Source organism: Crocodylus porosus, unplaced genomic scaffold, assembly GCF_001723895.1.
Source record: "Crocodylus porosus isolate Cpor-Errol unplaced genomic scaffold, CroPor_comp1, whole genome shotgun sequence".
In the NCBI taxonomy this organism is placed as follows: domain Eukaryota; kingdom Metazoa; phylum Chordata; order Crocodylia; family Crocodylidae; genus Crocodylus; species Crocodylus porosus.
This window is the reverse complement of record NW_017728943.1, coordinates 116,404,137-116,426,998: the sequence shown is the minus strand read 5'-3', so window position 1 is coordinate 116,426,998 and position 22,862 is coordinate 116,404,137. Positions and strand designations below refer to the sequence as shown.

The 22,862-nt window shown below is 42.4% G+C and overlaps 1 protein-coding gene across 1 annotated transcript in view; it reads right to left on the bottom strand.

Moving 5' to 3' along the window:
* The window catches only part of CNKSR3 (CNKSR family member 3), a 45,220-nt gene extending 23,999 nt beyond the window's left edge, over positions 1-21,221 (bottom strand). Inside the window, exons 1-4 of the mRNA XM_019550052.1 lie at positions 20,970-21,221; positions 9,016-9,218; positions 7,249-7,336; positions 907-948 (exon numbers count right to left, since the gene is read on the bottom strand). Of these exons, the coding sequence (XP_019405597.1) occupies positions 907-948; positions 7,249-7,336; positions 9,016-9,218; positions 20,970-21,221 (585 nt within the window). The remainder of the gene's footprint in view (positions 1-906; positions 949-7,248; positions 7,337-9,015; positions 9,219-20,969) is intronic.
* Positions 21,222-22,862: the final 1,641 nt, after the last annotated feature.

Below are 22,862 nucleotides of genomic sequence, written 5' to 3'. Positions count from 1 at the left end.
TATCTTGCTGGGATCCTATGACCCCAGCTGACTTCCTGCCCTTTGGGCAGGGGGCTGGACTCGATGATCTCCCAAGGTCCCTTCCAGCCCTAATGTCTATGAAATCTATGAAATATTGACACCATAGTCCCCTGGTTTTTTGATGAAAATGGGGTGAGAGACAGTGTCCCGCCACTCTGCATGCTGTCGCCATCACCCCACCACCTCCCTTGCTCTTCTGGCCATATAGGGGCAGGGGAAAGCTCGTACATGGCAGCAGCACTGCCGCCACCACTCCATGTGGGCTGCCCTGTGCTGTTCCACATGCGGCTGCCACTACCCCCCCGCCCCACCTTGCCACTCCCGTGTCCAGCCGCCACCTCGGCTTCACATCCGGCCAGAAATCCCTGCACTTCAGGTAATGGGCATTTTTAGATTACCGGCACCCTCCATTCTCCGCTCATGCCAGATAATGGGGATTTTACTGTATTGCTTACCTGCTTTTTCCTCAGACCTGAAGAATGTGCTGCATTGGAAAGCTTGTCTAAGTCTATCCCAGCCATACAGTTGGTCCAATAAAAGATCTCGCTCACAAAAATCTGTGCCTCACTTATTTCCTGGACCATCTCAGCTACAACTTCACTTCAAGACTCTTCTCTTTAAAATCTGAATCAGATATTATTTCGTAGAAATAGCTATACAATGACTCCTTAAGGATTATCTACAGCATATGGCAGGGCTGAGTTACACAGCATCAATTCACCATTTTAATGCATCTCCTCTAAAAGAACAAGTAATAAAAAGATCTGCAAAGTCTTTTTGTTTGCTTTTTCGCATACTGCATTGAAAGCTACAGATTCAGCCCAACTATTCATTGATATAAATGTGAATGTAAATAACCAAGGTGCAACTGAAATACATGCTTACCACATGCAGAACTTTATCTTCCATTTCAGCAACAACGCAGTCCTAAAAAGAGAAGACAGCTATTGAATTTTTTAAAAACATAATTGGTCCAAAATATAACCACTGTGAATTCTGTCAAGAAAGAGGATTGTTCATGGGGCAGGAATTTAATACAGATTAGTTTAACCTATTAGGGATCAACTCTGATGCTAAACAACAACTTTCTGTTGTCTGATCGATGAGGAATATGGACACTTAAACCCAAGAAAATACAGGGCTTCAGCTACTGCAGAATAGTTTTTTCAGGAAAAAGAGTTGGGTACAGATGAAAATGGACTTTGGTAAGGTTAAGCATATAAATGTGTTACACACACTATAAACACCAGTTCAGGTGGTGCTGTACTTAACAAACCAAAATAGATTTAAAACCAATTAGTTAAAAATAGCACTAGAATGCTGTTAAAATATGCTACTGGTGCAGCATTTGTGAAAGCTGGGGAATCACACACACACACATGCACAAACAAAATATTATTTGCACAGTCCAGGTAGAAAAGACTTTGAACTGAAACTAGTTCATTTGGCAGATTACAAAAGTGACCATTGTTCTCTGTTAAAAATAAAATAAAGGAAAGCAGCATTAGATTCCCAGTCAAGGAATGCTGAACTGCAGATGAATGATAAATATATACTACACTCTTATAGGGGAAAACACAGTGGGAAATTATTCTCTACAACAATGACCCACCACCAAAAAAACCAAAGACCTACCTCCAAACAAACAGCTAACTCTCATAATGATAACAATGACACAAAATTATAAAGGCTGTATTTAGAATGCTCCACAAACGTTCAGAAGTTTCAAAACATACAAGCATAAAATAAAAGTTTACTGAAAACTAAGTAGGTCACAGTCTTAATGTGCACTTTAAATCCTGTAAATTCACTTTATACAGAGTGTGTCCAATGGACAAATTCTACTAATTTAAAAGGGTAAGGGGCAACGCTTTCGGACAGTAGGCTGGGAAGACCCAGTCCAGGCTGGAAGTGGGCTCATGCTAGGATCCAGTAGCTGCTACCAGTGCTTCTCCCCTAGTTGCGGCCACAACACAGTGCAGACAAAGCCCCTCCCCTGCATACCCCACAACGCCAAATGCTGCCAAAGCCCCCCAGATTCACAGGCCACAGGTTGCAGACCTCTGCTGTAAGTCATATACTCAGCATACTATTTTGTGCATTCGCTTTACCTTGTGGTCAGTGGATGTGAAACTAGGGTGACTGACCCCTAAATGAAACTGTTAAAATTAACATGGTTTCACTTCCACTTACTGCGGAACATAGCAGATGCACCGTTACCACAGACTGGTTAATACACAGTAAGTCTACCCACCACCCAGCCTTTTGGGATAATTTAGAGTAATTTGCTCATGAATTTACTCCCTCAGATTGCCTGTGAAGTCAAAAACCTCAGAGCACAGACATTCACTTATGATCTCAAATAACCTGAGCTCCTTAATATTAAAGTTAATGAATTTTAGGCTGATTCTTAAGGATTCTACTAAATCTCAATCTGATAATGTTCACTCTTTCTTTTTAAAGAATTCCCTTGAGCGAGTGCTCCAAATAAAATCATTGTTAGCGAGGACAAGGAAAAAAAGGTCTCTCACATACAACATGGGAAAAGTAAAGTAGCCTACCGTGGTAATACAAAGAGATACATTTTGCACTAACTGTTTCAGTAGAACATACTATATCAACAGAAGTAATGCACTAGCTTCTCAAACTATCTGATGTGGCAGACCAGCAATTTTTTTTCCAGTGAGCCAGGGACTGGTGCCCGGTTCAGCCGGTGGCAGCAACTGCGTGTAACAGCGCTACACAAATGCGTGACCGGCTGTTTCTTTCTCTTTCCTCACCTCGCATGACATGACATCACCTGGAGTGTTGGAACGTACGAACTGTGGTGCTATGACATATAAATATTATGCTTCTGAAAATATATTTCTTTCTTTCCTGGCAACTCGCTACGGACCAGCGAATATATTTCTTTCTTTCCTGGCAACTCACTGCAGACGGGTGACTGGTGGCTCGTCGGTCTGCAAACCACCAATATGAAAAGCACTGCACTAGAAGACTATTTAGGTCCGTTCTCAGTTTTCAGAGGGCCACTGAAGTGTCAAGAATGTGCACATTTTCTAAGTAAGATTTGCCTCTGGTTTGTTTGTTCTGAGGGCAGCAATATTGAAACATAATAAAGAATGCATGGTGAGTTCAACCATACCCTTCACGCCATCTGTTTTAAGTGTAGCAAACTTGGTCAAAGGTGTTTTAAAGCTCTGTTTGCTTTTTTAGTAAACTACAATGTTCTCCAGTAGGTTGAAGGATTTTCCCTTAAGTAATAAAGATTGATAACTATCTTGGAATCAAAGATTACCTTTTTAGTTTTTAAAAACAAAGATGGGGGGAGGGGAGGGGAGGGAAAGGGAGAAGAGTGAAAGAAGAAAGGAAGAGAGAGAGAGGGAGAGAGGAAAAACACATGCGTGCAAGAGAGTCAGAAAGTTTCCCTAGGTACATTTGAAAAACATTTAATAATTGTTCCATGAAATAACCTTCTACAAACCACTCAACCTGTGCAGGAATTCAGTCTTGCCTCTGTGACTAACACTTGCTTTAACCACACTATTAAAAACCTATCAGTTTTTAAACCAAGTTATTCAGAAACTGTAGATACGATAAGCTGCATGGGCCCTTATCACCCTCTGTTACTAACACAAGCACACAACATCTATTCCTAACTATTTTCAGTTTGAGTTGGCATGCATAGTAAATGTAATCCAATACTAGTTGCTGTAAGGGTTAGAAACAATTCTGAAAGAGGCAGCAATGCACTGAATGAAAAGCAATGTGGAGACTGTGGGAGTGAATGGAAGATGAGGGAAAAAAAGCCACAGAAGTGGAACCGACAAGCCCCAAGAGGTGATCTGGAAATATGCATCAAAAGTTAGCCAGCTAGAGTTGTTTATCAAATGCCCCACAGCAAGGGTAGGCAGGACATTCAGTAATAAACCATGGTTGGGCGCTTAAAGTCATGGCTTCTCATTCCTGCTTTATCAGTGCATCAGAATACACTGTTTGATGCCACCACAGTTACTAATGGATCTTGCCAGAACTTGGTATTATCCCAAAAAGGGCAAGACATTTAATTCTTATTCTTTCTCTAAATGTTCTATAATGTTTTTGGAAGTACTGTACAGTTTTAGAATGGAAAGTCACTTTACATGCACTCTTTGTAAGGCTATGCCAGAGTTCAAACCCCCACACAAAACTCTATGACAAATCCACTTCTCTTCCTGCCTTCTGGGCCTGTGTTTCTCAGCCTGTGGGTCATAACTCAAAAGTGGATCACAAGAATATTTGAAAGGGTCTCAGTCACAGAAAAAGGCAGGAAACCACAAGTTTCCCCTTGCAGGCTGGCAGCCTTCCAGCCAGGAAGGAGCTGCTTGGGGTGACTGGAGACAGGGGACGCCATATGCATCTGTGCATGTACACACATGTAGCCGGCATACAGCCAGGCAGGATGGTGGGAGTAGCTCTGGCAGCTGGATGCAGGTAAGTCTATCGGGAGCAGGGGTTGGAGGGCCAGGGCTTGGAGAATGCCTGGGGGACATGTGGGGGGTGGTTGCCTGCCAGTGCTGAAGGAATGTGTCTGGACACTGGGGCTGGAGCTGCAGCAGGCCAGGGTGGGGGGGCAGGAGGGAGGCACGTGCCCCTTCACCAAGAGAAGGGGGCAGGGTGACCCTTCAGGGGCATCAAGGAGCTTTGTGGCCCAGCCAGCATTGCCAGAGCTGGTGTTCTCACAGGAGTGGGATGGCTAGGAGACACTGCCCATGAGGGGTATGGTGAGACCATCTGGCACAGTGAAGGAGCCCCAGCCCAGGGCAAGGGGTGCCTGGACTAGTCTATGCTGAGGCCAGACTCACTTCACTACCACTCACATGACCCAGAGCCCCCACAACCACTGTGTGGGATGGGGGCAGCTGGAGGGCCCCTCCAGCAGGGCTGGGGGGGAGGGTCAGGGGGCTGCAGGTTGGGATTGAGGGGCACTGGCAGGCCTGTAGGCAGTGGGGGGCAGTGGCTTGGAATTGAGGGGCATTGGCAGGGCTGGAAAGCTGCAAGTCAAGAATGAGAAGCACTGGCAGGGCCTGGGGGCTGCGAATCGGGAACAAGGGGAACCAGCAATCTGCACTGTGTTGATGAATGTCACTTGTGAGTAATGGAATGCCACATACTGATATTGCTGTTAATGTTTTCCTGCTGATGTTGATTTCAGATTGTTGAGCTGCTTTAACTTGTAGTCTATAATAAATATTTTGAGGCCAAAATACTTCTGGGTTTTCTACTTAAACTATTTACTTGATTGGGATTGGCCATCGATGTTTACAAATGGGTCCTGGTACAAAAAAGGTTGAGAACCACTGTTTTAGGCCAGATGCAGACATTTAATTTATCCTTGTATAAGTGATTGGAAATAGGTCTATACCCATAACAGAACAGAAGTTCTACACACACAGACTGGTTTAAAAATGGCGGAACCTGCTCTCAGATTTGTCCCCCTCCCTCCCCACCTCACAAAGAGCAAACCTGTGTTCTTTTCACTACTGTTCTAAACTAGGCAGCTTACAGAAGCCACTTAACTTAAATCAATTCCACCTCAGGCTTTTTGAATGTCTGTACCTAGCCCTTCAGAGAAGGTCCACGCTTTAAGCAGGGTTCTGCAAAAGCTGCAATATCACAGCATGGTACATACCAAGGCAAAGCATAATGGGAGCTAGCCACTTTGACATCAGCAATACCCAAATAATTAGGGAACAAGGTCTACAGAGAGTAGCAATTGCCCTTCTTAACTCTTATGGAGACTGAGCAGTCATCATATAACTGATAAATAGCTCACTTTTAACAAAATAGTGTAGTGGTCCATTCCCGGCAGATGTAGAAACATAACAAATGTGATTTGTATTAGAGAGAAAGGGAAGGCATCTCTTCTATTCACTCTCTAAAGTTCATATCCAAAGGTTATAGTTTGGGGTAATGCTGCCATCTTTCAGGATGTCATTTGGGTCTCTACTGGGCTGTGTGAAGCTTCGGCCCCCGATTCAATTCAGCAGAGATTCGGCCCGATTCAGTGGCTGAATCAGAATCAAATCAGGAGACACTTTAATTTCTCTGAATCAAATCGGAACCCTCCGAATCAATTTGGAGAGATTCTGAAAGATTCAGCGATTCAGATATAGACACAGCTTTAAATGTTTTTTCTACATATCTCAAGGTACCAGGCAGCTAGTGAATGCTGAGATGGTGAGGCGGATAGAGCGTCCCCAGGAATGTGGGAAGCTCCCCAGTGTGCTAGGCAGCAGACCCAGAAGTAGACCAGAAGCACTTTCAGTCCACTTCCAAGTCTGCCGGAGAGCATGCTGAAGGATCCCCATTCCCCCCCGCACTACCCAGCTCAGCAATTGGCACCTCCTGGGCCTGGGAGGCACTCAGGGCTCCCTGCAGCCAACTGCCAGGCTGGGGGGGCATAGGGGAGCCCCCCTGTGTGCTCGGCAGCAGACCCCAAAGTGGACCACAAGTACTTCTAGTCCATTTCCAGGTTCACCACTAAGCACACAGGCTCCCCCCACTCTGTGTTCCTGTGGGATGCTCCATCTGGCTCAACATCACAGCATTCACAAGCCACGCTGGTGTATCGGGGTAAGTAGAAAAAAAACTTTTAAAGCTGTGCCTATGGCCGAACCACTGATTCTCCAAATCAGCATCAGATCGTCAGATTTCGATTTGGCCAAAATGAATCAGAGACAGTGATCCGAATCAACTAATCGAATCACTGTCCCCAGTTCAGGCCAAATCCAAATCCAAATTAAGTACAGCCCGTTTTGCACACCCTTAGTCTCTACCATGTTTATTAAAACTGATTATCGAAGCTGATTCTAATTGGCATTCGAAAGCTAATTTGCACATTTTCAAATTCAAAGCAGCTATTACAGACCCCAATCCAATACCTATAAAAGCTAATGAAAACATTAACAGATTTCAAAATAGGAGCCAGTTAAAACATGCAGCTAACGCTGTTGAAATGTTTTTTAATTAACTAAGCAAAAATCTTAACTGTAGAAAAATGGAACAGCTCAAATGGGTAGCAGCCAGCATGCACCTGCTCATGCTTTAAAAAAAACAAAAAAAAATCCCTCCAAGCTCTACATACTTTTTTCTCATTAACAACATGCATATAACTAGTGTACAACTATTTCCCAGCCACCAGCCTTCCTTCCTTTCTGGAGAGGGAGCGGGGAAAAGTCAGCTGACCTTCTGAACAGTGGTGGTGAGATCCAAGCAAAGCTGAATGATTCTGTTCTTTGTTGACGAGAAATCAGCAATTCCTGTAAACGGGGTCCTGTAACAAGACAGAAGTCTCCTTTAGAATTAAGAGTCCACTATGCTGCCAAATCTGGCTGTTACAAGCAGAGTGCAGAGTGGTGCAGGCACAGGTTTGACAGCAGACTCAAAGTCTGTTTGAATTAAGAGGTTAACAAACTGTAAATTTTAAGTGAATACTGTAACAGTAGTAAACTAACTTAAGTGATTTTTAACACTAGATTAATATTAGGCAAGCATGCCCATATGGTCAGAAACAAGTGATTTTTGCAACAACTGTTTTGACTATCATGCAAAATAACTTGGAAAAATTCAGCCTGCCTAATGGCTTCCTTTTCTCTATGGGGAAAGTCAGGGACAGAGCTGCAAGCTTTTTAATACTATTTATAAAAGACTCAAAATTTACCTCATAAAAAAAAAAAAAAAAAAGAGATGACTTTAGACAGGTTGGGAGGGGATTCACCTCAGTCCTTCTACTAGCCAGTTTGAGGGGCAGGGAGAAAAGGAGAAGAGTTCAAAGTTGGATAAGCTAGCCCAGGGGTTGTCAACTGGGAGGTACATGTAGGGGGTACTATGAAAGGTCCTAGAGAGTACACGGGGGCAGGAAGGGACAGAGAGATGCCACCCCATATCACTGCCTCACAGCAGCAGGGCCAGGGTGGAGCGAGAGCAGGGTCACACGCTACGCTGCCGTGGCTTGCCATGTCCCCCACTCCATTTCTGGCCACTTGCCACCTCTCCCCCACACCCCAACTCTGCGTCCAGCCACTCGCCACACGCCCCTCCCCAGGTACACTTATTAAAAAGGGGGCCGCCGGGGTACACTTATTACAAAAAGGTTGAAAGCCCCTGAGCTAGCCATGTTGCTTCTGGAGCCAAAGGTAGCAAAAAGAAATTATGGGGACAAGCAGTAATCGGGAGGAGAGGACAAGGCGGGAAGAGCAGGCTGCTGATGTCACTCCCAGGAACAGAAGAAGGTCCAACACTGACAGAAGGCCCGTTTCAAAGGATTAAAGGTCTTGCTGCCCATGATCTCTCAGCTCTCTTTCTAACTTTCCTCCTTGGGAAAGCTGGCAGGAAGAGAGAGAGTTTATGCTTATCTATTATCCTGCCCAGCATCACAGTCAGAACACTATCTGCTCTGTTGCCTTTTTGCTTCCGCTGCAGCTGTCACAGAGCAAACACAGTCCTTGCCAGAAAAAGTGAAAGAGTTTCTTGCTGCCTGGTTTTTCAAGCATGCAGCTGAGAGTGTGAATTCAGTCAAAAATTAAAACTATTCACATTAACAGATTGTTCTTTCAAAAATATTTGTTGGGGGGGGGACAGTAAGAAAAGTCACAGGTGGAGGAACTTGAGTCTACTTTGAAGCCTATCTTCACTAAGAGGGGCAAGGGGAACAGGGGGAAGGGTCTCCTGCTATTTTAAGTATTGGTTCAAATCCATTGGTTTGTAGAATCACTTCCATTCATTTTAGGGGTGTTGAGAGTCCAAGTGGAGGCATTCTATAGCCATCACCTCCAGGCCAATTAAACCTGCCAATTAAAGATGTATGTATTAGGAAGGAGACAAGGAGGCCTTTACACCCACACACCATGCTAGAAGTAAAAGAATAATTCTGGTTACAAACACACATGAACATTTAAAAACAAAAAACAAACCAAAAAAAACAAGAACAGAAATTATGCACCAATATCATACCTGTCCAGCCAGGCTAGTAAAGCCTTAGCAGCACCAATGAGCTCTACCACCGAAGTAAGGAATTCATTGGGGGGTTTGCGTGAGGTATTTCCATCATAATTTGAACTTTTCCTCCGGCTAATAATATAATTCTGCAGATTGTTGGAAGAAGCTCGTAACTTGAGAACCAAGTTCTTCATATTGTCCGTTTCAAGGCCATAATTCTGCAAGAAAGATTAGTGAAAAATAATAGCAGATAGACCCCGTCTAAGTTAACTAGACCATCAGACAGACAGATTCTTTGAGGGACCTAGCCACAATTTATACTTTATGACATAAGAAAAAAGTGTTTGTAAAATTTAAGCAACAGGGTTAACTGAAAACAAACACACAGAAAATTTTAAATTCTGTGAATTGCAGTCTCTGAATTACCAGTAGGTAGTCTGGTACTTGAAAGTACTTCATGTTATTAATCTTCGTTAACCCTCTTTACCCTTGGTGTGCCAGCTCCTACAGAAAGCAGCAAACCTTATTATGCGTTTGTAAGCAAGTAGCTAGGAAAGCATGGCTAGCTCTTGACCCAGATACAGGAACTGGTCAGTGAGGAGATCCAGAGTTTTCTGAACATTCAGACATAGCAGGGTTCCATGTCCCACTGCAGAATGCCACATATCCTTAACCCTCACCATCTCACTTTGTAACCTGCAAAATAACTTTTCCAGGTGCCAAAACTCCTCAGTTTCTAGTGAAGTCACTGGGAATTTTATCCTTTACCCAAATGCAACTGAATCACAGCATCAAAAAGGAAAGGAAAGCAAGCTGGTTTCAGATACCTCAGTACTAGGATGGAAAACTTGAAATAGCAAAGCTATGTTCCATTTGCAACTAAAAGAAAGATTTTAAGCCTACATAGGAGCAAAAAGCGAACTACCAGAGAACGAATGTAACCTAAGAGCCATAAACAAGCATAAATATTTTGATTATGACAAGCAACCATGTTCCTCTCCTAGGGAAGTTCATTTATTTTGGAAAATGTCCCGTTAAAGGCAGCTCATGAGGAGTACACAAGAACTGGGCTACTCAAGGAAATCACTAGCTACATTTTGAAAAAGTCAAGGATCTACTGTGTGCACCAATTTTTTTGTGAAATTCCCCTATCACTGCTTTAGCAGACATATCGCTCTGCCATCACAAGCGTCTGAGCAGAAGCTACACCAATGCTAGAGCAAAGACTGAAATTCAAAAACCTCAGGCTTCAACACACTCAAGCTAAATCCACCACTACCCAACATGAAACTTATAAAGAAAAAATCCTTATACCAAAGGAACATACAAATATTAAGGGAGCTTAGGGGGAGGTTAGATCGAGTTAAAAATGGGCACCTGATCTAAGGTAAGTTGAGATGAGGGGCTGGGAAGGGCAAGCAGGGTCCATAGGAGGTGGCCTAACAGGGTCTGCAGGGGGGCTGGGGGCCTAATGCAGACTGGAAGGGTTTGGCAGAATCAGAGAAATGAGTATGGTCCACAGATGATTTGGATGGATGGGGGGGGGGGGGCGAATGGAGTCCATGGAGGGATGGTGGGGATCAAAGGGGGCTTGGGGAGCCCAGGACGAGAGGCTATTTTTAGCCAACCAACTCTACCCACCCCCAGGCAAGCAACCCCCATCCCCAGCAAAACTACCCCTGCATCCTGCCCACCACTCCCCACCCCCCAGCTTACTTCAACTGGGTCCTGGCACTAGAAGCAGTTGCTGGGATGGGGAGGTTGGCAGACTTGCAGGCCAATCCATGGGGTGGGGAAGGAGTGTCCATTTTGAGGAGGGGAAAGGTGTCTGGGGACTAAAAATAGTCAGAGGGAATGGGCAGGAAAAGCATAGCTTCAAGGTTGGGACCAGCAGCTGGGCTTTCACAGCTCTGAGGCTGCACTGGGAACTGTACAGAAATTCAGTTAGGTCAGTCTCACCTGACCTGATCTAAGTTAGACTACCCTCCATGGTACAGTTAACTTGCCTCAGGTCAGCCATTTATAGACCAATCTAAACTTCCTGAACTTCTGTAGAGTTTGCTCTTGGATCCCTAGTTAAGTCAACCCAAGTATAAGGTCCACACCCGGGTGAACCAAGACAAGACAGCCATTCTTAATGTGATCTAACGTCCTCCTAACCTCCCTGAACATCTTGTACCTACCCAACATTAAGAAACAATTATACCAAGAAGGCTTACACCTTTTAGCATATACATCAGGAAAAATGAAGTTTTCTGCATAGCCAGCACTTGGCACCAAAGCACTGACCAATGGTAAGAAATAGGCAACAAATCAGTGAAAATATCAGTCTTCCTTCCCATGTCATATCATGCTTCCCAGGCCCTCCCACTGCCTCTAGAAATGGCCTTTCACATTTGTCTAATGCTAGATACCCTCCCAACCCTGACCTTTACTGGCAATATTCCTAATGAGGAATTTGTTACAGACTGTTGTGCCCCACTCTATTCAAATCTCAGATATTCTATGGTTTCCCTGGTCAAAGGTTCATGATAAAAGCTGGATGCTGGCAACTAAGGAAACCCCAGAGCAAACAACAGGGAATGAAATAATACAAGTTACAACAAAGTGATATTTGCCATCACTGAACTTCATTCAAAACTACCTACCTTTGGCCAGAGCCTCTGAGAGGGTGGGGTGTTTACTGCACAAGCCCCCTAGTGCACTTGGCAAGGGAGCACAGAGCATTTTTAAAAGTGCAGTAAGAGGTCAATTGCCAGAGTTAAAAGGAGGATGTGCCTGAGAAGCAAATACCCTTGCAACAGCAAAGGATATCCTTAAGTTTTTCTGCATCATGGAAGGGGAAGGATGCTGGATTTGATAAAAACAAAGTCTAAGTACTAACTGCAGCTCCATAAACTTGCCACCTTTCAATTTAAAGAAAAATAAACTACAGAACATCATTCCAAGGGGCTTCCAGCAGCAAAGTTTTTCCACTCTCTTTTACAAGACACCTTGAGTTGGTTTTTTTTTTTGGTGTGCTGCTTCTCCACCAGCAGCTCTGGCTGCTACGCCAGCTGCAGTAGCCACAAAAATGTGAAAGTGCAATGTGCCAAAAAACTCTAAAGGCCTACATCCCCTGTTAAAGAAGTAGGATGGATTGAATACATCTTCACCAGGGACTGAAAATGTTAAAGCTCTTTTACTGTCACGGGTATCAAACGAACTAGTCAAATTAGGTAGCCAGAACGTTACATAGACATGCCACCATTTTACATGGGGGAGTAGAGAGAAACCACAAACTTGTCAAGGTCTGAGTTTCACAGACGCAGGCATTAAATTATATGCAAAAAAATAATAATAAAAAAAATAAAAGTGCATGCCTAAGTTGTGCAAGCTTTTATCATTGAATAAAACCACTTCACTGCATACCTCACTCAATTTCAAAAGGTGGGAAAGAGGTGGAGGGGGAGCAGAAAGAACTCAGGTTTCATCTCTCCTATAGTTGTTATGGTTACATAAAAGATTTACTTCATACTTAGCCTATATGTTAAAAAAAATTAAAAAATAACTCCAGACTAACAAAACAAGACACTCCCTTGCACACATTTATCCTCAAGGAGTGGATGGTTGAACCACGATTGTGATGTTGTTCAGTCATATGTCTTAATGCACTCTAAAAAGGCATTCAGATATTGCTATGAGTGTGGCATAAGAAAGCCATAATTAGGAAAGGGTAGTCAAAAGAAAAAAATTTAGGTTGTTTTAAAAAAAACAGATTTAATAAATTGTTAAGATTGCACTGTCAAGTGTTATTTCAAGGAAAAAGTTGTTACTTATGTTTCTACCATTTATACTTTCACAAAAAATCCTAAAAACCTTTCTTTTTTGGTTCAGTCTATCAACAAACATGACTTTCACTAATGCAGAGAAAGAAGCAGACCATTGGAAACGTATTAGTTCAAACATTCCTATCTAGTTATTCATTAATTTGGGTAGCTCTGTAAGTGTGTGGCTTGAGAGAATACACCTCAAAAGAACTGTTTTTCAGAATCAAATTATGGTTTACAGAAACAGCAGTTCATTAAATACTGCACTGCTCAAATAACTGCTTGAGTTAGGACAGCCAAAATAAAAGGACATGTTCAAATGGACATCTCCTAAAGCATTCCTGCAATCCAAAAACTCTTGTGGAAATTCTTAGTGCACATCAGTAACTCAAGATGTTTCTTCACTCTCAGTTAGCATACTTAGTATTGGGCTAAGTTGGTAGCTCCAGAAACCTAGCTCATTTTTATGTAACCCAGACACACGGCACTACCTGAGTGCTGGAATCCTGGAATGCCCAGCAGCGTGAGCCTCGCTTGGCTCTCCTGGGAGCTGACATGAGGCTTTCCAGCAGGGGAGAGTCCCTTTTACACTTACAAACCCTTTGCAACCACAGACATAATTTTTACAAACACATAATCATATACAATTTAATGATATACAGAATAAGATATAGCTAAAGCAGATACAAATTACTACCAAAATAACTCTATATGCATTATACAAAAGGAGCACTGGTGGTACAAGGATAGTCACTTGGGAGCCTATGGGTTTCACAAGCTGATAACCCTTCAAGTATGATGCAAGTTAAAGGGAAAACATCAACTATAATTATACACTGAAACACTAATAAATAATTTGCTTAATACTTATAAACATGAGCTGCTGGATACTTATTTATAAACACTGCTAATGACCTTTGTGCGCAATTAATTCACACACATACTCTTGTACGCTGAATCAAGGATTTGAGAGACAGGGGAGGGAAAATAAATAGCCCCCAGTTCCTCCCACTAGCACCATGGCAGGTCCTTCCACACTGGCCCAGGCATCACTGCACTGCTGGCAGCTACTCCTATATCTGGGTCCCTTTAACACACAGTGTGTACTCCCTCCTCCCCGGCACAGTGGGCTACACAGCTCAGACTGCAGACTAAAATAGATACTTCTCCTACAGCTGAACACACACGGTTTAGCTCCTGCAGCCTGTGCCCTCCCTTCAGGTCTCACACAGACGCACAGATAAACAAGCTGGGACTAGTTCCCCAAGTCTCGCCTCCCCTTGGTCTGAGCACTCAGAGGTGCCAGACCAGGTTTCTGAAGCCGCACTCCCATCTCTCTCTCTCTCTCTGACCCATCAGCAGCTGGGGGGGAGGGGGAAGTTGAATCACTGCCGCCCAGCCTGCACAGCCCCCTCCCCACAGTGCATGCTCTTCTCTCCCCCTCTCCCTTACCCACCAGGCAGGGAAAATGCCCCGCTTTTAAAGAAACCCTCCCAGCTAATCCAGAGGCTGGGATTTTCGTGGGCTCTCCCTAACTTCCTCGCTGATTTCAAACCCCTGGCCATTCTTCCAGAAGTTATTCCATTTTTTTCACTTTATCCTGGTGTCCCTGTCTGAGGACAGTTTCATTTTGTCCCGAATACAGGGTCCCTGCTGGGATAAATTTTCTTTGCCTTAGTACAGTGTCTCCAAAGAGACAAGCCTCGTCGTGGAACACCCTCCAGCCAGGTAAGCAACCCTTTGAAGTGTTACATATGTACAGATTGTTACTGCACACAGGGAAGGAGTACAGATTAAAACTGCAACAAAAATTTGTTCCTCTTAAGGGACTTCTAGGGTTAGCATTTTTTGATCAATCTTAGTTTTCCTACAAGCACCACACATAAGGATGCCATTTTGCAGTGGGAGCCTATGGCACAACAACATAATAGAAGTTGAAGGGTGGCCTTGAACCATCACCCAATCAATTTTTCCCTTGATTGGCATGATACCATATTTACTAGAATTTAAGACAAGCCCCTCCACCCCCCATAATTAGATTCAATACAAGGGAAATGTATCAATTTGTTATAATTTTCCATGTATGGAATCTAATTATTGGGGAGCTGTCTTTAATTCATCCCCCCACTGCTGCAGGGGGAAAGGCAGTGTAGGGGGCAAATGGTGTGTGGAGGTCAAGCAGCTTCCCTCTCCTCTACCTGCCCCCCTTCCCCCACCACCAGGCTCAGGCTCCCCTTCTCCCTGCCACTGTTCCCCTCCCTCTCTTCAGCCACTCCTACTCCATCCCCTTTTCCCTCCAGCCTGTCCCCACTCTAGCCTGGGGCACTGAGCACATCTCCAACCCCAACCCTCCCCCTATAGCAGCCATCATCATCTAGCCTGAGGGGTTCCCCATGAGACTGGAAATTTGGCAGCAGGAAAGCAGAGGCAGCATTAATTGCTACTTTCCTGCTGCCAAATTTCCAGACCTGCTGGAAACCCCATGGGCCAGAAAATGTGGCCCCGTGTCCCAGACTACACCAGCAGGCAGCTGGATTCAGTCATCTGAGGTCAGGCCATCATGCTGGATCACACCTACAGACCAACCCCACAAGCTGAATCCATGCAGGATACAGCTCAGGAACCAACCCGGTACCACACATCCAGACCAAGGAACAGCTCCAGTTTTGGAGTATGCTGACCACAGTGATGTGACCAGCTGCATCAGGGAGGAGTAGGCCCAATCAGGCTAAACTAAAATGGGTGAATCCAAGCTACCAAGATTCCTTAACTCTACGATCCCCAAAGCATGCCCTGACAGTGGCAGAAGTGAATTGCAAAAAATGATACTTTTCTTTTTGTATTTTAAGAGGCAGAGCAGGGCACAGCAGAGTGTGGCCTGGAACCGTGTCCCCCAAACACAGGCAGCTTGCAGATGTCTGGTCCCAGCACAGCTCCCCAGCCACAGCAAGGGAGCAGGGAGCTGAGAGAAGCTAGACATCTGCAAACTGCCACTGGCATGCCCTGCCTGCACCAAAGGAACAAGGCAGTTAGGAGCTCTCTCACCTGGCCCTGCCACACTGAGCTCCAGAGAGCCCTTGCCCACAAGTGTCCTGGTGCCCTCCTCCTCACTCCAGCTGTGCTTATGTCCCATAGCTTCCCAGGGCAGCATAGAGTTTGTTTAAAAAAAACACTTCTCCTCTCCTCAGTGCCAGGGTGAAGAGTGGAAAAGCTCCTTCCATCCTGTTCAGCCTGACACTGCCTCCCTTAAACAAGGCTTTCCCTATGCCCACAATGCCACCATTTCTCCAGCCTCCACTTCCCTGGCTGTGGTGCTCATCTAGTTTCCAGCCACCGCCAGCTGCACTGGGACTGGTCCTCTACAAACTGGGCTTGCACCACTGCTTTTCCCCACTACCTTTTTCAGGTAGACAAGTAAAGCATGACTCCAATTTTAATCCAAAAAAAAGTGCACTCCACATATGAAGAATTTAGGAAAGACCACCTTAACTCCTCTGAAACTAATCTGCTCTGTAAACAAGATATATAAAAAGCCAGAGGGGAATTCTGAAACCTAAAATCCAGAAAGCAAACTAAGAAAGAAACTATTATTTCCCAGAAATATCTGCTTAGTTCTTCATTCATTGAACCTATGCAGTTCCACTTCATAAACATTCCATTATGTTGCCTTCCAGAGATGGGGGTTATTTTTTTTTTGCCCCAATTCTTAGATTTAGATTACTCACTTTTTAATCCATGCCACAGTTTAATATGAGCTTAAAAAGCAAATTTGTGGCTTTACAAACTTCAAAATATCAGTCACTTAAGCTTGTTCTCCAACAAAAATAATATACCATATACAGTTTGATATATACAGCTCAATTCCCCGAGTGACACCTTTAAATTTAAAAGGTATAAAGATGTTTTTGACTCATTTGTTTAGAACCATCTTCTAGGAAAGCTCAAGAACAAAAGGCGCATGCTTAGAAAATGCCAGTTTTTATCTTTCGCTCATTTTCTCACTACAGAAAAGAATATAACAATTCTTCTGTTGCAAATAACTCAGAAAGATCACAACAGATCAAACTGTTTTTGACCCTATGAATTCTTATTTGAAATTTCTGGGTTTGTCTTGTGACTGCATAGGTGTTTACACACTGAAAAATGCTTATATTGACTGATAACTGCAGCACTCTTGGCACCTTTAAAAGGATCTCATGGCACCTGAGGCACCCTGGTTGAGAATCACCGCCTTAGTCTTTTATCTCTGAGTACGGTATCACTTGCTGCCTTGAGTGACAGCCTTGCAGTGGCTGTTATTGGTAAACTACCTTGAGAAGCATATAAAATCATCAAAATCCTGAAACAAGACTATGGACAATGTGCTATCAAATGCTTGCAGTAAACAGGAAAAAAAAATGTATCAAATTTATTCTCCAGTTCTATTAATCAGTCCCTATTAGTATAATAGATGCTATATTTACAAGTGTTATTTTCAATCTGACAGTGTCCTTTTAAAGTCATTAACTTCCATTCAATTGCAGTCCTCTTCTAGATTTTATTTGACATCTCTTCTATAATAACATACTGGCTTCAGACCATCTTTTATTCACTGGCCAGATGAGGCTGGGAAGATCTCAGAGGCTGACATTTGTACATCTGTTCCCATTTAAGGAGAAAGATGCTCCAAAGACAACTCTGTTTTCTTTAGGGTCACAGTTCTTATGGTATGTAATGGAACCAGAAGACATTCTTGTAAGAGGTCCAGAGAACAGGCAGAACAGAAAGCTAGCACAGTCTAAAAAATCATGTTGGAGGGGGGAAAGGTGAAGTTCCAGAGCTCTCTGAGGCCAGGCTGAATGACTATATACTCCATGAAGTGCAAGTCACAGGCAAATGAATAACATTTAGTATATATCAGGTAAAAGAGTAGTGGACCTTGGAATGTATAAATAACAATCTTTATAAACGTGTTTCACAAAGTAGAATGTTTTTAACTCAAGAGGTTAAAAAAATATTATGGAAGTCCCATTTCAGCAAGAAATAACTGAATGCATTAATGCATAAAACTACATCAAGAAAGAGAGACAGAGACAGAGACGGGCGGAATGCACAGAAGGATCAGGGACAAAAAGAAAAGTACTAGCAAAGATATTAAAAGCTGACACCCAAATGCAAAGTAAGAAACCTTGGATGCAAATTTAAAGCAACTTTTTCAACAATAAAGTCTTTCCTAAAACTTAAAGAGAAGAGACAGTGTAAAGCTGACAAAGAGCACAGCTAATGGGGAGAAACATCTTCCCATTATCTCCTCCCTCCCCCCAAAAAGAACAAGAATATGTCAGCTACAGAATATGAATTCTATCTAATGCATTAACTTGAGCTGCACTACACAAAGGATTTCCAGAAATGGGTCTGAGGTCAAAACTTTTGTCTAAAAAGGAAATTAGGAGGAAATTGTAGGAGATAAAACACAGCTTTAGGTTCTGGCCATCATCCAGCTTTGTTCATTTTCTTATATATTTTTTTTTATTTTATTTTATTTATTTATTTATTTTTTAAGTAACAAGAAGAAATACCTTAGGGTGACTGCCACATCCATTATTCCAGTCAGGCCAGTATACAGTACACACTATACTGTACATCTACTATTTTAACAGACTCCTTGTCACTGTGACATTTTATCACTCCCACAGTGAGAATTATATTTCAAGTCAATTCAGTTCCTCTCTGAAAGGTGACAGATAAAAATATTTGGTGGATGTGTACAACTGCAAAATCTTCTCAAGTTCCAGGAAAATATATAAAGATCATAGTAAAAATTAAACATATTTCAATAAAATAATTTTAAGGGCAGAACAGTTGTTCCTGGTTTATGAGATGTTAACAATTCCTATACCACCTTTCTGAAATGGGTAAGGCTGATTTCTTACAGGGGAAAAAAGACTCTATCCATTTTAAGAATAATATTGTCCATGTAACAAGTGTTACATAATGAAAGGAATGTAAGCCAGTAATGGCATAAGAATTGCACAGCATTCTTTCCCACCAGTCTCAATGATGTAACTGTAGATACCTCTGGCTCTAATTCATGGTATTACATCAAATATGTACTCCCAAGCATGCCTGGCTTATAAATAAACGGAAGCTGTTGTATGGTACCACCAGTACAGACAGAAATGTGATTTGTTTATTTCAGAACGGGGGTGGGGGTGTAAATAATTAGCCATTGTGGGGTGGAGATAGACATAATGGAAGCTTCAGCCTTTGTCTTTAGTTCTTTCATCAAAATATTCTTAATACATTTTCTGAAAGCTTTTTAATGATCATCTACTGTTTAATTGATAAACAGCAGGGATGCCAATCTCCTGGCCCAAGCCAGACCCAGACTATGGGGCTCCTTGTGGGTCAGATCCAGCCCAGGGCACAGAGCGGTTCCAGTGGTGACAGCACCTCCAGCTCCCACCTGGTCCAAATGGCAGAGATAACAGTAGCCAACTCCCACCACATGCCCTGTGCCAGGGCTTGAGCTGCTGCCACTAACAAGTTTCATTCTGAGGCAGCAGCTCTGGCACAGATCACAGAGCAGTGACAGCTCCAAGTCCAGGACAGCGATGAACAAAGCATCCAGAGGGTGACTTGGGCTGTGTCAGCCCTCACTTGCTTTCCTGCTGCCTATTGCTATGTCCACCAGGGCCCAAGAGCCTTAGATTCTGAGGCAAGCTACTCCAGGTATGCCCCACAACTTACGGTAACCTACTAGTTGGTCAGTGGGCCGGATAAAGTGGTCTCTGTTGGTCAGATTCAGACCACAAACTGTATGTTTAACACTCCAGCATATAGCTTACAAATAAGGCTAACCTAGCTTAGTTTGTGAGACCAATTATTACCTCCTGTCATATCAACAGTGTCATGTTTTTGTGACAAAAGCACTCTATTGGATAATACCATATTTTCTTGCATACAGCATACCCCCAAATCAGACATGCACCTTGTTTTGGGGAAGACAGAATGAAAAGAAAAGATTTTTCCAGCGTTAAGGCTGCATGCAGCAGGCAGAAAACCTAATCTTTCAACTTGCTCACCTTCTCTTTCCTGCTCAGGCAAAAGCTACAGTTTTAACGATTTTAAAGCAGAAAGATTAGCAGCTGAAACTGTAGCTGCTGCTGAAGACTGGACTCCATAGGCAAACGTAGGATTTTGAAAAACTAAAAAAAAAGTCTGCTGGGCTATGAAATAGAAGTAGTTAAATCATGAATTCTTCAGCAAAACTGTCATAGAAAGGATAGTTTGATAAGTGGAACATCAAGACCATTAAAAAAGGAAAAACATTCATCAACACCTCAAGTTAAGAAAAATTAGCATGAATCAAGCAGATTCTAAAGAGCCACAAAGTCAACTGACTCCCCTCAGAACTGCCAAATCAGAAACGTCACTCCTACTATTCTGGCCAGAACATTAGTTTCCCCACTTAAGACACGCATTTCAGGCTAATAGGGTTGTGGGGGGAGGTGTGCATGTAGTATGTGAGTAAATACAGTAATTTTCTCTAGCTACAAACACAAACAGCATTTATCCCAGCATTTATGGGATAAACCATTTTAAAAGGTGAAATCATTCAGATGTCTGTGTCCACTGTCCCAGGATAAATCCTAAAAAAGGTCTGCAGGATAAGAATTATTAACAGTTTATCCCAGGACATCAAAAAGTACATCAGAATTGTTATTCCTGGATTGCATTATTGAATCAATGACAGAAAAATAGCAATGTATTCAGCCACGTACTAAACTTTGATTAAAAGAGTGATGTGTGTACACACCAATCCCAGGATATTTCGGTTACATGAGAAAACACAAAGCACTTGTCCAGGAAAAAGTGCCATGTCTGTTCCTAGCCTCAGTGTAAGCTAATAGGAACCTCATAGGAACCTCATGACTGAGTGCTAGTTAAACAACTTAATTCTTCACCAATATAGCCTATTACTATTGGCATTTTAACTGGAAAAATATTAATATGACACTGTATAAAACTGTTTAAATTCTTACTAGTTCCACTTTCTACATGCTGTATAATAAAGGAACAAAGTTATATACCAAACATTTGTCCTAGTACAAGAGACCATCACTAAACCTGCAAAAAGAATTACTTAAAAATCACATATTTGTTCCCCATGTAACTAACCAGTGCACAGAGCAGATCCACAGCCTCTAGAACCAGTTCCTGGTGTCCAATTCGTGTGATACCCAACTCTTCAAGTTCCTGATGGGAAATCTGCAACAGCTGTTCACCATTTATCTTCTCCCTTTCAAATTTATGGACATACTGCTGCAAGCAATCATCCAAGCCTACCAAAGTAAACAAAATAACAATTATAAAAAATGAAGAGACATCAATTGTGATTTCTGTTTCTTCAGTCATAATAGGTATAGACATAGATACACACTGGAAAAACCACTCACATACATGGTACCAGATTTTACAAAAACTACTTCAAGGTAGTATTAGTAAAAACACAATAGGTCAACATTATTTTTGCAACCTGGTTTTCTTTGGTGCCCCTAAACAGACATAAGCCTAATTTGTTCCAGGAACATTCACCACTGAGCAGATGCACACCCAAGGAAAAAGACATGTTCCTCTCAAATTCAGTACACAGCAGAGCTGTGGACGGTTGAGCAGAACAAATTCTAGTTTAAAAGAACACAAGTAGGGGAAAGGAAGCAAACATAGGCAAAGTGATCAAGGTGAGGTTTCGTTCATGCCTTATTATTTCCATGATTTATAAGAGGTTGTTTTCCTTCATTTCCTGAACCACCAATTCATTCCTCCTTGTTAAAAGGTAAAGGTTGAGTCAACATAAAACATAGTAACTTTCATTTTTAAATTTAATAAGGTCCTAAGAGTAGTTTCAATGTATTAAAACTGTCGTTTGTTTGCCAATTCCTTTTTCTGCCCCTTGTTACTGCATGTAAGCGTACATAGGGCATCTTAAAACAGTTCCAAAGGAATGCATTTGAGCCTCATTCCAGAATCTGACCCAGTACTGCTTCAGCTGAATCAAATATATATGACTAATCACTTGGACTGGAGAGTCAAGGACAACGAGAGAAAGTTTGTGGCATTTCTCCTGGATGTGCTTTTGGCTACAGAAAACTGACGTACGTTATCTGTGTTAGCTCAATGGGCTACCTAAATTAAGTGGCTATTTGACTTTTGTTGCTGCATAGAAAAATATTTAATATTTAGAAGAAAAAAAACTTGATTATCCAAGATGGCTGAGCATATAAAAAGTCTATAGATAAAATCTTAAACAAGATAACAAAGAAAAATATCTTCTTTAACCCAAATCAATAACACTCTTAAGTAAAATTACATTCCAACAGAAGTGCTATTTCAAGTTGATGGGATCCCTCCTAATGCCCTTTTCTACCTTGCATACATAATTAACAGTGCAGTGGAAAGAGCAAACTGCAGGTCATTAGCTCAGCTTTATACAGTTGTTTCCATGAGACAACATATGACACACAAACTACACATTTGAATTATTACAAAACATATATGTGGGGGGGGGGGGTAAGGGATATATCTACAATATAATGCAAATGCTGACAAGATAAACTTCTGAAAATATATGAATATATGAGTGTTATTTTCCCTCTTCATGCAAAGCCATTGAAACTAGAGTAAACCATCACACAATCACACACTGGAAAATCTACTGGTGTCCTGAACTTAAAAAGGAACAGGAGATGGAAGCTGGGTATTCAGCACAACTACTCATCAACCGGCTAGAAGAAAGACGGGCAAGTTCTGGGGGATGTTCGCAAGTTAAATGTACTGAATTAATGCCACAGCAGCAATGGATAAGATTAGTACTGTTTTATGATATCCAGTCAAAGATCTGCATATAAATACAAGCTGTTGGAACTAGAACTTGTATAAACACCTGATGTGCCCTTTAATACTTTCTGAGGATGGATAAAGTGATAGAAAAGTTAACCTTTTCCAAGAGTCATGTTTACTTAATTTTATCAAAGAAGACCCTGAATAGCTAATATTCTATGCTCATCCAAC